Below are 16,294 nucleotides of genomic sequence, written 5' to 3'. Positions count from 1 at the left end.
TTCTACTTCCCGTAGAATAGGCCCTATATCTGGGTCTTTTAGCTGCTTCTCTCTCAGGGTAACAGGGTCCCAGCCGGCTGCCAGTAGGGTTAGAATAACGCGTATTTGCTTTACCTCTGCCCGTGTCTCAAGTTTGTGGCATTGCGCACATTGCTCTTGGCAGGGTTGTCTAGAAAGGTCGTCGGCATTGTTATGTTTCCGGCCCTGACGATGCTCCGAAGTGAAGTTGTACTCCTGTAGACGCTGTATCCAGCGCGCAGTTTGTCCCTCTAAGTTCTTGAAACTCATAAGCCAGGTAAGCACAGAGTTGGTAGGGTTGAGGTAAGTAGTCCGTAGGTTGAGCATGTGCTCTTGGAATGTGCGGCCTATTACGATCACATCCAAATACACAAGGCATGAATCGTACGTGAGCCCTCGTAGGACTGTCTCCATTAGCCTCTCGAAGGTTGCCGGAGCATTGCAGAGGCCAAAGGGCGTGACTGTGAACTGCCATAACACTTGCCCTGTCGAAAACACTGTTTTCTCTTTGTCGTCTGGGTGTACATCAACTTGCCAATAGCCACTCTTTAAATCGAGAGTTGAAAACAATTTGGCTCCAGCCAGCGTGTCCAGGGTGTCGTCAATACGGGGTAGTGGAAAGCAATCCTTCTTGGTGACATCGTTCAGCTTTCTGTAGTCCACACAGAAACGGAGCTCCCCATTCTTTTTCCTGACCAAAATGACTGGGGACGATCAAGGGCTGTCCGATTCTTCTATAACCCCCTGTCCTCGCATGTTGTCGAGCATATCCTTTACTTCTGCTTGTTTTGTCAGGGGTACCTTCCTCGGTGGCTGTCGAATTGGTCGGGCTTCTCCCGTGTGTATGCGGTGATATACCTTGTTTGTCCTTCCATAATCTTCGTTGTCCCTCGCAAAGATATCCGCGAACTCGGACACGAGATCCTCTAACTCTTGAAATTCTCTGGTGTTTAGGTGTGGCTTCGCCGCTGTGGTCACGTCCGCTAATTTCGGTGTTAGGCCTGGTGCTGGGGGTTGCCCCACCTCAGGCAAAGCCATGAGTGTTACTGGCTTACAGTGCGGCAGAGGAGATCCCCTCCTGAGCTTTTGGTCCTTGTGGGTAACATTCATCTCACTGGTACTTCTTGACAGTCCTGAACTAGGGTCCTGGCTACGTAGATTACTTCAGGCGGGTGGGCCTGGGGGCTTGGCTCTACTAGACGATTCTCTACTCCCAGATTATTCTTCATTTTAGCCATCACTATTCCCTCGCTCCGTGCGGGTATCACATGGTCCTTTGCCACCACTAAGCTAGAAGGACGGGGTCCTGCCCCAGGACTCCAGAGCGATACTTCTTCTTCCACCAGACGCAGAGTTTGGCGCCCTATATCCACTGAAGCATCATAGGCGCGCAGTATGTCCAGTCCCAGGATGAGCTCATCTGTGATATTCGCGACGAAAACCCACATTGTTATCGGTTGGCGCCCCAGGGTAACGGTCAACAGAACTTCTTTAGGATGGGTAGGGATCCTCCAGACACGGTCTGCAGCGTGAAATCTGGGTTTGGCTGTCTTTCAGGCCATCCAGCGGCGATATCCCGTCTTACTACTGTGACGTATGCTCCAGTGTCTGCTGTCACCTGGCACGGCTTATCACCGACCCATCCCTGGGTGACCAGACTGGTGTTTGCTTTCTTCGTCATGTCGGTGAGTGCGTAGTGTGGGGGCCTTAACGCATATGCCGGCGTTCGCCCATCTCCGCCGGCCGTCGCTCATTTCCCAACGGTTGGTCCTTTCTCCAGCTTGTTTCCCTGTTGTTTCTGGGTCACCATTCTGATTTCCTTGGCGATTCCCGTTTATTTCTTGGAGGCCCTTCTTTTTGGTCCTGGTGCTGTCTATTGTCATCTCCTCGTTGGGTGGGGGACGATCGGAACTTGGTGCTATCTCCGTGAGGTCTGGCTGCTACCAGTACCGCCTGCAACTCTAGCGCTTGTCGGAGGGCCTCGTTTACCGTCTTCTCCCCACCTAGCAGCAGCTGGATCTTTATATCGGCATCTCGTATTCCGTATATGAAGGCTTTTCCTGCTTCTCTTCCTATGTGGTCAGCAGGTAGATTGGGGTAGGCACGACGGGAAAGGAGTTCAATGGCCGTGGCAAAGTCTTGCAGGGATTCTCCAGGTCTCTGCGTCGTTCTTAATTGGCAGTGGTAAGCAGCTGCAAAGTGTTGGTCCCTGAAACGGTCCTCTAGAGCCTTAAGAGTTTCCTCGTAAGTTGTATTTACCGGAATGCCGGGTAGTATTTCCGCCGCCTGACACTTCAGGGCAGTAATTAGGTATGTCGAATTTTCCCTGTCCGACCATTGGTTGTGTTCTGCCACGGTCTCGAATTGTCGCCGGAACACGCTCCATGTTGAATTCCCGTTGAATTTCGGTGGCTGAGCTGTGCTCGTGACGATCGTTGACGTATTTCCCCGCTCGGACTTCATTTGCACTATGTCCAACCAGGCCTGGAACTCGCGTTTGGTTTCGTCAATTGCTGCGCAGGTTTCGTTTTAGTTTTTCGTCAGGTTTTCCTGGAGTTTATCTGTCCGCGCGCAGAGGGACACTTCAATCTGCTCAGTTATTTCTGACTGGAGAGTCTGTTTGTCGTGTTCAACGATCGCCAAAATGTTTTCAACTCTATGTTGGATTTTATCATCCAATTCTGTTCACATAGATTGCATTGCGGCCTTCCTATCGGCCGCCGGCTTTAGTTGATTGGTGTCTAATTTGGATATTAAATCTTCTTTGTCTCTCTTCCTATTTTCTTGCATGGCCTTCATCTCTTTCAGCATATCGTCTTTATCAGTTTTCCTATCGGTGTCTAATTTTGCCAGCATGATATTTGCTTTTTCTTGATTGGATTCTAATTTTGCCAGGAAATCCTCTTTGTCTTTCCTCCTATTGGTCTCCATTCACACTTGGTCGGCACTGCTTTTGCTTGGTTTACCCTCACCTCTTCTTGATGGGTTTTCATGCTGGCGTCCATTCTGGCCAGCATTCCCATCATCTGCTGCATCTCCATTTTGTAGCAGTAAAATATTCAATGCACAACAATTTGTTTGTGGCGTGTTTAAGTTTGATCCCACTTCTGACACCAAATTGTCACGCGTTGGGTGTATACGCAACAAATAACTTCACGCCGTATTTGATATAGCGAATTTTATTTCACATTCGCCCTTACAATCACACAATTAACAATCTGACTATTACTGCCATCGGCAGTATCACAAATACTACACTGCAAATGCCAGAATACAACTGACTTGTTGCTGGCTAACTCGGAACTCTCTCGGAACTAACTCGTAGCTGCCTTGAGAACTGTTGATAACACACTCGCTCGACTACTACTTAACTCGGTGACTGCCACATTACAACTAACTTCGCAGGCAGCACAGCTCTCTTATATAGGGGCTGTGTGGGCCTGTTACGTAGCAACGCTGTTACCTCACGCCGTCTTATGTCACCGCGCGTTGCACGTTACGATACCGTGCAGAGGGGGATGACGGAGCGTTGACTCACCCGCCGCGTCACTGCTGGTGGGGGGGGGGTTCCTCCGTTGCGCAACATGTCACAATATTTTATACATACATGGTAGGTTAAGTAGTTGCAGTGATGTGTATGGTTTCATATGCTTGATTTATTGTTGTGGATTTATATGCATTGTTCTGTTGACTACTTGCTGATTTAGCAAGCTTGTGGTGTGACAGGTTCTGTATCCAATGGCTTCGGCCTTGTATGGATGTGCTGGAACGTGTAATAAATACAATACAGTACAATAAAATTCTCAGAAATTGTGGTTGCCAGTTTCCTTCGTGTGCCCTCGCCCTAAATGTCATTACTCCCAAGTTGAAACCCAGCTGCCAGCATGTAACAGTGCGAGATTTAAAGCCCTTATTCTTGGACGATAGAGATTAACACCATTACCTCTGATGTTTCTTTATGTCTTGATGTCATATTTGATGCAGTGTATATGTATACTTTGTAAGCAGCAAAGTGCCTGGTCACAGATGAAGCTCCAAACATGAAGACTGGGGATGAGTGTGTTCAAGTCCTGATAAGGCCATTGGATTTTTTTCAATTGACCTAATCCTTCCAGCCACACTATGGCCCTGTGGTTGACTCAGCCTCTAACAGAAATGAGTACCAGGAATTAATTAAATAATTTTCCTGGTGAGTAAAGTGCGGCCGGCGTGTAAGGCTGACAACCTTACCGCCATCTTTGAGCCGATTCTGTAGATAATGTGAGACCCTCAACATCTCACAACCCTAAGGGCCTTCATGGCCTGTTACAGGGTCAAGGTTTCATGAATATCTGATCATGGGTGCTGCAGCTGAGAGATTTTAACAGCAATGCATTAATTTTACATTTATGTATACTGCCTAAAAATAATAACCGCCTCTGTAGTCTAGTGGTCAGAGTTCCTGGCTACAGATCCAGAGATCCCGGGTTCGATTCCCGGCGCTACCAGATTTTCTGAGAAGTAGTGGGTCTGGAACGGAGTCCACTCTGCCTCGTGAGGATAATGGAGGAGCTATTCCAAGGAAATAGCAGCTCCGGTCTAGAAAACCGAAAGTGACAGCCATGGGGATTCGTTGCGCTGACCACGCGACACACACTATCCGCTAAAGTCGTCACTAACTTCACCAACAAACGGCGGTCGCTCGGTCGGTACAGTTCGCTTGCAGACTCAAGCCACGGAGTGTTGTTTGTATAAAATAATATGAAATAACTTAGTACAGTGAGGTTTGAGACACAAATTTGCAGTTTGATGTGTTTACAGTGAACCCTCAGGAGCAATGTTCTACAGCTAAACTACACAATTACACTTTCAATTTCTATTCTAAAAGATTACAATTTCATTCGCAAGAAGTTCTGGGAAGAACTAATTGCCCAGTTTCCTTTGATATGACATGGACCACATATAAAATGATGCATCCAACAATTCTTCTATTGTTGTGTGTATTCTTTGCTGTGGGAATGTGTTTAACAAGCCACTGCCTAGCAATGATTGGGGGGGGGGGGTTTACACAGACAGCAAGGTCATCTCATAAGCCTACTTGTATACAGGGCGTTTCACGACTTTAGGGCATAACTGCAGGAGGTGATTTCCTAGGTCTTTGTGATCAAAAATGTTCATATAAACATGTGTCCCATTTTGGACGGTTACGAAGTTATGACCGTTTTAAACTCGGAAGAGAAGGTAACAATTACTGACAATAAAGGGTACAAAATAATAAACCAGCATAATACAAGATACATTTAAAGTATGAATGTAAAGTTAACTTCGTGAAATTACCTTTAATTTGAATTTATTGGTGCTTAAAGCTGATTTCCGAAAATGTCACCGCCGGCTGCAACACAGGCTGCCACTCGGTTGTGAACCGCACCGGACATACCAACCCACCCCGCCTTAGGTACCTCTCAGGTGTCGAGATAACGAGAATGCTCTGTCTGTAGCTGGCTAAAAATAGCGACCTGCCAGCTGACACGTGGTTCACACGAGGGCGTGTACGGGAATGAAAAAACGGTCACAACTCTGTAACCATCCAAAATCAGACACATGTTTATATGAACTTTTTTGATCACAAAGACCTAGGAAATAACCTCCTGCAGTTATGCCCTAAAGTCGTGAAACACCCTGTATTTTCAAAATATGGAAGTAGACTAGAAACTCTTCTGTTCTGACATGGATTATGCAGTAATCATACCAGCAGTTCGAAGTCTGAAGTCTAGTGTCTGATACTTCAGAGCAGCAGCATCCAGTCGCGGATCATATCCAAAACGAATCCACATGACTCTCCATGGACCAGTTACAAAGTAATATCCAACTGCAGGCAATAGATACTTCAGCTGACCTCTGGTGTATTTTGTCAGGTACATAAGAGCATTCTTGGACCAAATAGGGCGTTCTTCAAAGAACTGCAAATATCATAAATCGGTTATGCAATATAGTTTTCATTATGTTGCAACATTAGTACCATAGTATTCTTGTAATTAATTAGAAAATAAATAAAATCCATCTCAGATGCATAACCTTTCTGACTGTTTCAAGATGAATTCCATCAAGAAATTTGAGGCGTAACAGTTTCATTGCAATGGTCCGAGGTTTCTTTGGAATTTCTGCAATGTCAAACGTCACAAAGATTGCATGACCTGATCTGCGACGTCTTGTTCTACCAATTATGTTTGGAGGAGAAGTGGTATCATCTCCTGGTTCCTTGCGGTACAGATATTGCTGGTGACACAAAACAAAATATCATTACAATTACAAATGCTGTTTGTGTATTCTGAAAGCTTCTGTGCTATGTCATGAAAAACCTATACAGGCTTGCATGGAATAGTCAAACACTAAAACTTCATAAGGTCCTGGTGCTAGAAGTGCTTCCTAAACTAGTCTGTGATCAAATAGACTGTACAGTGGTACATGGAGAGTCCCGTAAATGAATATGTATGTACAGATCTGGGAAGTGGTATATCAGTTTATTACACTTTCATTCTCTGATACTGATGAACTGAAATGTCTGTTTTGGGCAAGTACCAGATACAACAAAAATATTTTCAGTTAAGGATTATATAACTGTTATGAGTCACACTTGTAGAACTACTTACTTTAAGAATCAGGCATTAGTACCTGCATTGTATCCATACGCGAAAAAGCGGCTGGTGGCAGGAAATATGGTGCCTCTCCAGTCAGCCATGAAGCTTTAGGAAGTCCAATTGGAACAAGGTTACTATATTCGCACACAGCTGGCCCATGGCTACCAAACTGAGGATTCATGGTGACATACTGGAAGTCACACAAATCTAAAGGCATGCGAGCACTGTTAACAATCTTAATAACCATGTGTCCTAATTACAAAATGGTAAAAAAACAAACTCCATGGCCTGTAGTCCGCAATCAAACTATACTGACCAAGTGACCACTGCCTGTTGGTGAAGTTAGTGCCAACATTTGCGGATAGAGGGTGTCATGTGGTCAGCGCAACAGATCCCCACACCTGTTAATCTCGGTTTTCTGGACCAGAGCCACTATTTCCTTGAAACAGCTCCTCAATTACCCTCACGAGGCTCAGTGGACCCCATTCCAGAACCACTACTTCTCAGAAAATCTGGTAGTGCTGGGAATCGAACCCGGGACCTCTGGATCTGTAGCTAGGAACTCTGACCACTGGACCACAGAGGCGGTCACAGAATAGTAACCCAAAGAAAATTCGTTTCTATCATGGTATTACCACATACTGTTCCATGAGGTAAAATTTTCCATCATGTCTGTGCTGCAACACCATAATTGTAATGTAAAACTCCCTCCTTATGTTTTCCTCAGTTTAGTGTTTGAATTCACTGTAGTGAAGCGAAAGATAAAGTCGTCCCTGCCATGAAGACATATGGAGGAACTGAGTTATAGTTCCACCATTCTTGGCCTCGGCACTAGATGGAGGTGAGTGGTCAGCTTCACGCCCTGGCACCCATTGGACAGGAGGCTGGCTGGGCCCGAGAACTGGTCTGGATGCTGTGGAGAAGAGAAAAGTCTCTCCTGTCAGAGATCAAACCCTGGCTGTCCAGTCCTTAGCTCTTTGCTACCCTAACTGAGCTATGCCAGCTTCAGCTCTACCCAGGAGAAAGCATAATCGTTCAAGGTACAGCAGTTAACTATATGTACCACATACTTTAACACCCACAAATTCTCCACTTTCCCTAAACGGTGTATTTATATCCTTTGTACAAGTCTCACAATAAACAATGAATATAGGGGGCACGTGGTAGCATAGAGGTCATTGGATTTTTTCAGTTGACCTAATCCTTCCAGCCGCACTAGGCCCTGGGGTTTACTCAGTCTCTAACAGAGGCACGTAGGGCTGACAACCTTACCGCCATCTTTGAGCCGATTGTCTAGACAATGTGGGACCCTCAACGTCTCACAACCCTATGGGCTTTCACGGCCTGGTACAGGGATAGCTTTACTTACTTTTACTTTACTTTTACTTAACAGTGAATATATCCTTAACCAGCATTAACTGACTGATTTTTATAATGGAGACGCAGTACATCTTCAGTTGAATTTGATGAACATCGTACTTAGGAGGGTGATATAATGACTGTCTGGAAACCCCGACCCCCCAAAAAAGTCAAGAACTGTTACATCTGGATGCTAACTATATTTCAAATGACAAGATTAGAATGTCACGAGTCCACCTAATAGTGGTTCACATCTCAGAATTGTGGTTTATTTGATTCTTTGGCTATTTACTTGTTTTATTTAAACTGTAGATTCTATACAGCACTGAATGAAATTAATACAAGTGTAGGTGTGCAAGATCCGCTAAAGTTGGCACTAACTTCGCCGACAAGCAGCATTCGCTCGGTCAGTATAGTTCGCTTGCGGACTAGAACCACAGAGTTTGTTGTTTCTGTTTGTAGGTGTGTAAGAAATCATTTATGGTCTATTACTGCATTCTCCTGGAGGGAGAGAGACCACAAGAACTCTGCCAAACACTTCAGAAATGGTCTTCCTTGCTGCTAAGGTAGGCACAAGCCAGGAAGATTGATAACACCGCAACTGAAGGCATCAGCTACAAAATAATTTCTAATTATCATGCTGCCCATAATTTCCTATCCCACACGAGGTGTTCCAAATGATAACAGGGAATTCAGAAAAACTGTCAAATGTTTTCCTTTTTCATAATGTTGTATTTATCGTCCTGTTGCACTGATTTTCGTCCATGATATGTATGCCATGTCCGTCTTGTAGTGAACTCAATTTTACCTGTTATTTCACAACATGTTTCGGCAACATAGTGCCATCATCAGGTGCTCCATTTACGTTAATCTATTGCATTGCTTGCCATTATGTTATTGTAAAATTATTTAAAAAATATTTTAAAATATTCGTCAATTATAATAAATTTTTATACACTAAAATCTTGTTAAGATATTCATCTTATATGTCCCAATTCAAACCCGCGCATGGTTCCTCCACTATGGGAGTCGTTCCTCTTATACTCCATGTATATCATGTCTCATGATGTGTGTTCCCTTTTTCATTTGCTCAGCATATTCTCTGAAGTGTGTGGAAGAAGACAGATATAGTCCCAAGGGTCAAGTTCACCTGTAATATTCTTGAAATTCCTGAAGATTAAAATTGGATAGAAATAACATGACCTCTGAAAGCTGAGCAAATGTGACAGCTTACTGAATGTGCAGAATGGTGACAATGCTATCCAGTGTGGCCAACTGTCATATGCCCTTCTTTACCCTTCCTTTTGTGCTGTGGTTTTGACTGCACACTTGCTTATATTCACATAAACTCTAGAGGGTTCTTCTCAAAACTTACTTTTGCAATTTCCCCATTACTATCTGGAACACCCCACTTATAAGGAGCCATCTAAATTACTATGAATACTGCAGTTTCTAATAGTAGGTTACTGTTTTCTTGTAATGTCAATAGGATAATGTTAACTTACTTCTAAAGCGATAGGCTGTTTCTATTCTGCCCACAACAGCTATACTGCAAGTCGTTCTTAAAGAACTCCCTGCAGAAAATGTGCTAGAAGAGCTGTCTGAGTCTTCTGCTGAAGATTCACCCAAAAGCTGGCCATTTTTCTTTTTCTGACGACGTACTTTCACTTTTAAGAGTAATGACAATGTCTTATGTCGATCACCACAAGCAGGCTTACTAAACGCATCATCAGGTCGAAAACGGAGCTCTAACCTTCTATTTTTTAAAGAGTAAGTCTGAAAGAATAATTATCATTAGAATCCACATTGTAAAGTTACCAAGTTTGTGTTAACTTCATAACTAACACAAGCAGAAGTAGCCATTCTTTGCACATGATGTAGTTATTTTCCTTGTCAATATCTCAATATATAGTAGCCAAAAGTCTAAAGAAGGACTAACCCTCAAATTTACTCATGTAATTAATAAAAGATGATTCAAAATGAGGATTCAAATTGCATACAAAAACTCTCCTGCAATACTTGCACACTGCTTTAACAGTCATGGCTACCATAAACAGTGTGAAGAGCATAGAATACATTTCATAATATCTTTGGGTATTCTCTGTTAGGTCAGCAATAAGAAACAAGTAGCAAAAGAATTATAATCATGTATATGTATAAAGTAACACATGTATGCTGAGTTCCTGCTGTCTTCTACTCAAATGTAATACTCCGACAGTAACAATATCTGGGAAAAAGAAAGGGTGAAGCTGCAGAAGTAGTTATAACATTACAGAAATTTTCACTTTTGAACATGTTTAATGTACTAGCATAGGCAAACGAATATTAGCCAATTAACACAAATATGACTCTAAAATTTATGAGTGTGATTCTGATTGGTAGAGGTCATGCTGAAAATACCTCCCATGAACCCTCAGGCCTAGGTATTAATGTAACCACTAGGATGAAAACATACTTCATTTGTAAAACATACTGTGAACCAATGTGAACCAAAATGTAATCCTGCTTAAAAATTGTATTCCTTCCACCAGACCTCTTGTGACAAACTCTGTGAACATAGACTAAAGTTTTAGTTCCAGAAGTTTTACTCAATAAAAAGAACCTGGGGGAAAAGCCCCTAGTATCCATTGTATAAGAAGCTGAGTGGACCCCAGAGCTGGTCTCGACAATGTGAAGAAAAGAAAAATCTTGCCCCTGTCGGGAATCGAACCCTGACCGTCCATCACTATATTTTTTATTTCACCTGAACACACAATCACAACAAATTTAGTTCTGGAAACAGAGAACGAAGTTGTTATATAAAATTTGCATGAAACAGGCACTAATGGCGGATAATAAGGATGTTAATGTATAAGGGGTGGGCCTCCTTGGCCCTTGCACCGCGACCACAGTGATCTATTGTGCCTTAATAAGGATGTTAAACATGAACCTCATAAAATTATGAAATATACATCGTACTTTCGCAGTGGTCTTACAATATTTCATATACACAGCAACAGTACTGCTTCATGACTTACAATCACTCACCGTTGAAATGTTTTGCAATCCTCCCAAGGTTCTAATGGCTCTGTCCTCATTTTCAACAACTCCTGGGTACTCCACAAGAACTAACTGTCTGTCAAAATTATGAACGTTACATTCATCTCCATTCTCCATTGTCCTAACCTATATATGGCATGGAGGGTTTGAAGGTATATTAGAGCGGCTACTTTTACTGTGACATATGTCCACAAATTATGCTGGTTAAATTCGTATACAACTGGACAAATAATTTATTTTACAAGCCTAAATATAAAACGTTCATACAATTAAACAAAACTCTCTGATACAATACTCCACCATTCTGTTTCATAGTCATTATGGTCATTTCATTACCGTCAATTCAGCACCATCTATCGAGAACAATAATGAACGGTCTTGATGTCTTGATGACGGTGAAAGGCACCGACGCGTGCTGTTTCCAGTTTCTACTACCAGAATGCGCGGTACTGCAGTCCACGCCTCGCGGATCTAGGCAGTATCGATGTTTGTTGTTTTAGGCATGATTATACTTGCTAGGAATCTATTGGTATAATTGGAATGCTTTCTTGCTTTAATCAATCATTATACCGTCGGTATTATGTTATTATTATTACCGATGTCATCTGGAATGTGACGCTGTGTAGTCTGGTAGATATGTCCCAACGTTTCGAAAGAAACTGCTGGATAAAATTCAGTCTTAACTTCTTAAAAAGGTAAGGTTAACTTGGGCCTGAATGAAATCCGTCTGATTCGTCCTAAATTAAATTTAATCATTATGTGTTAAGCAATATTTGACGCAAATCATCGTAAGCTGTAATATTATTCCAGCCATTGTTTGGGATCTCGAGGTGATACCGATGAATGATGCATCAATTATATCAGTTCTGAATCACGACAGACACCATGCCATTAAAGTAATGAAATTTTGTTTTATGCCAGAAAATGCTATTTAGGCAAATTTTATCCAGTTTATAGTTTGAGTCCGGATTATTGTATACCTAATTAGACTACCTGCTTGCCGACTGAGGAATCGTGGTTCGATTCCTGGTAGGTGAAATGTATTTTCCTCTTGTCCACAGCAACCAGACCGGCCCTACACATCGTATCCACTGAATGCCGGAGTTTCTTTCCTCAGGAATAAAGCTGACCACTTATTTGCAACCACTGTAGTGTCGAAATTTAGAATGTGTGGGGATTCACTCCCCGGTATGTCTTCATGGCGTGGTACCTAATTAAGCGTAGGAACAACTTTACTTTTACCTGTTTGCTTTTCTTTCAATGAACCCTCGACTTAATTTTGTCCAAACTATTTTATTCCGTTGACATTGTTCTCCGAGCAAAGCATTCATACCCTTCTTACCTTATATTTTCGAAAGAAGGGTAAATCTATCCCTGTAACAGGCCGTGAAGGTCCACAGGTTTGTGAGACGTTAAAGCTCCAACAATTTCTAGAGAGTCGGCTCACAGATGGCGGTATGGTTGTTGGCCTTACGCGCCGGCCGCCCTTTAGCCCTCAGGAAGATTCCTGGCACTCATTTCTATTAGAGGCTGAGTCGACCCCAGGGCCATAATGTGGCTGGAAGAATTAGGTCAATTGAAAGAAATCCAATGACCTAATCGGGAATCGAACCCGCGAGTTTCCGGCTTGTAGCATAGTGCCTCAACCAAGTACGCTACCGCGTGCCCCTTATCTTTTCGAAAATTAACCATAAATTAGCCTATAAGAAATTTTATTGATTTTCTATGAAAAGCGTAGAAGTGTTTTGTTAAAACTGAATTAAAGTATTTTACAGACATTAACGCTAGAGTAGAAGTCAACTGCGATAAGTCAGGGCCTGACTCTGCACATATTGGCCATTCTCCCATTTAAAGAGATACGGCAAACGTGCAACCCACGACCTTCGCCACGTGTGGGCGTCAGCACTCAGCCGTGAAGGAATGCAGGGGGTTCAATGAGGAAACAGGCGTCTACGCGTGGTATCGCGTAACAATGGTCACCGGCTTCCAGCCCATGCAAGTGTTGACCCCTTCCCGCAAGTGACACGTCCGCCCACTTTCGGCAGACTAGAATTCTGTGACACGTTTCTTACTCGTTCAGTATTTTACGGATGGATTTTCTTCACGCAACTCAGTGCACGCAAATACGTGTAGCTCTGCCCCTCCCACTGCGTCTGTTCGCCTGTTTGCCTTCCTTTTGTATCTACGCCTTAACATGCTCTTTGCCACAGTTCGATGCAGTATTACATTAAATGTCTTTATTAGCCTACTTTCCTTATTTTGAAAAAAAAATAAAGATAGGCTAATGAGATCTCCACGCTGTCTGTGAATTCTCCCCACGTGTTAACTTTTGAATACCTGGACCAATCTTTATGATACTAGGTATGCGAATCATGGCACTCCAGCTTATCTGAACGGCGTACTTTACAAATCCCTCCTCCGTCAGTCTGTGTCTATAGGCTCATTGCTAGGCAAAGGTTCGGTAAAGTGTATCCCTTAGGCTACAGCTAGGTAAACATGTTCCCGCGGCAACGAATATACGCAACAATAGACGAATTGTTGGCCGTGTCATATTCTTTGCAGTCCTTGACTTATCGTCGGAGAGAGTCCTTGGGTCTGTCTGTGTATCCCCCTATCGCTGCTTGGTAACAACTCGGTAAAGTCAAAGTAAAAGTCACATTGCGACTGACGGCCAGTCAGTCAGTAAGTCTTTCATGATCAGATATTAATTATTATCGTTTGACGGTTATGGTATTATTTGGGGGGCGCCCTCTCTGACGAGAGGACGGGTCTGTCATCTGTACATGCTGCTGGCACTCGCCAGCGCAGTCTTTCTGGGGTCCGAGTCCCTTGGTACTTGCTACCATATTTTACTGTCTCAGATTTGAGACTTCCCTTTTCGTCGCCTACGACTCGCAGGGTCACGGTGGAGGTATTCGAGCCCGCCTCCACGAGACCCGGGATCGAACCCGGGCCTCCGCGGTGGGAAACCAGCGACTAACCGCTTGAGCTGTAGAGCGGCCCTATGATTTACTTAATATCGACGTACATAGCTCAGCGTTGTTTCGAATGACAGGAAGGTCAGTGAAAAATAAACTGGAAAGGATTTAAAAGGCAGTGGTTCTGGTCGGACATCAGGTACATCCCCGCATTTTTCTCGATGGACCAATAAGAACTTCAGGAAGAGCAGTAGGCTTCTCGCCCTTCACGACAACGTAGGGGCACCGCTTCCGTATCCGGGGCTCAGGTGTTAAAATTGTTTTGGCGTATTTTATGAAATATTTTAAAGTCAGGAAATGCTTGTACCGTTCCGAACGGAATCTGTTGACATCCAATATCTTATCTAAAGTGTAAAAGTGTATTCACAAAACTATAATCTTAGTTTTTTTCTTTCATGAGTGTGAAATTTGATCTCTCGCATAAAAAATAAGACATTAAGCTGATGGTATGTGAACAGGGTGTTGGGGATCTAAGGAACTATTTGGATTTAAGGGGGAGGAAATAAAAGAGGGCGGAGAATTTTACAGACTAAGGATCTTCATAATTTATGATCTTCAACAAAAATTAGGATGACGAAGTTAAATAAAGAGGGTTTGATGGTTATGACATATAGTGTTTGGGAGAAATGAAAAGGCGTGACAACTAAATTTTTTGTCGAAAATTCTGAAAGAAACAGACCACATGGAAGACTCATACGTGGAAGGGAGGATGATATTAAAAGAGATCTTGAAGAAATGAAGTGTGAAATTATGTATAAAATGATTCACAACACCGTCCAGTGTGATTGATCAATAAAAGTTATATTTAAAATTTTATTTTCCTTAACATGTTTCGGTCGAATTGACCATCTTCAGAAGGACGCAATCAACATTTATTCTATTCTTCAATCACACTGGACGGCGTTGCGAATCATTTTGTACTATTGCTAGTGTGACGGACCAGGATCAGCCAAGTCAAGTTCATGTGGAATTATGGATTGCATGGCAAAGAATTTTCCGGTTCCAGCAAAGACGGAAAATAGTTGAATAACTGTCAGCTATCGAGAAAGACTCTCTCATATAAGGTTAGTTATTTAGTTATCAATAATGGAAGAAGACATACGAATTGTTTCCTGTAAGATATTTTAAAATATTTAGGATATAAATTATTCAGCTGAGTCCGTGTATCCTGTTGCAGGAGAACTGTCTGATAATTTATGGCCCGTAATTCGATATTTAAAAAAGTCCCAACAACTTACCCATTCTTATGCTGGTAGTAATATAAATTAGAGCCCGCGGAAACATTTCGTAGGAAGTTATTTTTAGGTTTAATTAAACCCTGAATATAAAAAGTCTCATTAAGCATTGTCATGACCATAGGCACATTATCCTTGTCTGTAAATTATTTCAACAGTACGATGAGACCAGACATTTTCTTGTTTAGATTAATGTTAGTAGACACGCTTAAAAATAGTGAATTATTTCAGAATTCTAAAAAAAAAAAAGTGGGGAAGAAGAGGGAACAGATGCAGGTCACTGCCGGTAAAGTGAAGCAAATTTTTGTATTGCAGTGCTTAAGATTGTAATTCATGTAAATATAAATACACAATTGTTCACTGTCTGGGCGTTATACATGGTCCTGTTTTGATTTAATACAAAGTTTCGTAAACTTGACTCTGCACCAGTCCTCAAGTTAAACGCTAGATCTAATTCCTATCTCCAGACCTGTCTGGAAATGGGGGACAATTTTGGTAATAATACGGAACGCATAAATACGCTCTGAATGCTACGTACTAAATCTTGTGGTACATATAGTAACCACTGTACTTGAAATGGTCAAATTGTAACTGTTGTCTTTTACAACTTAATATTTGACACAATTTCTCCACGACGATAAGACATTAGGTACATTCGTTCTATCCAGTTCCGGTGTGATTTATTTGAAAGATGCGACCGTCTTTGTCCTTTCATCGACATAAAATATCTCCTCGCCTGTTGTGTCACATTCATTTTTCCCGCTTATGGCGTGGGCGTCTTAAGATAGAGGACCCACATCATCATTGCAGAACACTGTGCTATTTTTCCTTGTCTAATGGCGACCTATCGAACGCTTCCTCATTGCTACTGGACGTTCATATACTTTTTTTGGACGTATTAATTTGAAGGTTGTGGCCAGTTCCAGGCTGAGAGAATTAATTGGAAGGTCGTGGCATAACGGAAACGAAGCTTATCAAGTTACGCGTCTAACTAAGGCAAAATGGCAAGGGACTAAGGTAACGTTCCCACCTCATGACTCGTGGTACG

General features: G+C 42.6%; 2 protein-coding genes across 3 annotated transcripts; both read right to left on the bottom strand.

Moving 5' to 3' along the window:
• Window positions 1-732: 732 nt before the first annotated feature.
• Window positions 733-1,128, bottom strand: LOC111861746. Its single transcript, XM_023846577.1, has one exon. It carries the CDS (start codon window positions 1,126-1,128, stop codon window positions 733-735), a length of 396 nt encoding a protein of 131 aa, XP_023702345.1.
• A 4,618-nt stretch (window positions 1,129-5,746) lies between these two features.
• On the bottom strand, window positions 5,747-11,364 carry LOC111861742 (general transcription factor 3C polypeptide 5; the record flags this gene model as incomplete). 2 transcript variants are annotated; one of them, XM_033750441.1, is given in 6 exon segments in its annotated part: window positions 5,747-5,957; window positions 6,073-6,273; window positions 6,670-6,842; window positions 9,500-9,770; window positions 11,022-11,159; window positions 11,334-11,364. In XM_033750441.1, coding segments are annotated over 6 exon segments (997 nt in total), but the record flags the coding sequence as incomplete, so codon positions are not given.
• Between the last annotated feature and the right edge of the window lie 4,930 nt (window positions 11,365-16,294).

The sequence above is a fragment of the Cryptotermes secundus genome, unplaced genomic scaffold (assembly GCF_002891405.2).
Source record: "Cryptotermes secundus unplaced genomic scaffold, Csec_1.0 scaffold345, whole genome shotgun sequence".
NCBI classification, from domain to species: Eukaryota; Metazoa; Arthropoda; class Insecta; order Blattodea; family Kalotermitidae; genus Cryptotermes; species Cryptotermes secundus.
Note: the sequence above shows the minus strand (reverse complement) of the source record. Positions and strands in the feature narration are given on the sequence as shown.

What these genes read in the sequence shown, in the direction of transcription:
- LOC111861746 (XM_023846577.1), bottom strand. Translation starts at nt 1,128, where the DNA reads ATGAATGTTACCCACAAGGACCAAAAGCTCAGGAGGGGATCTCCTCTG.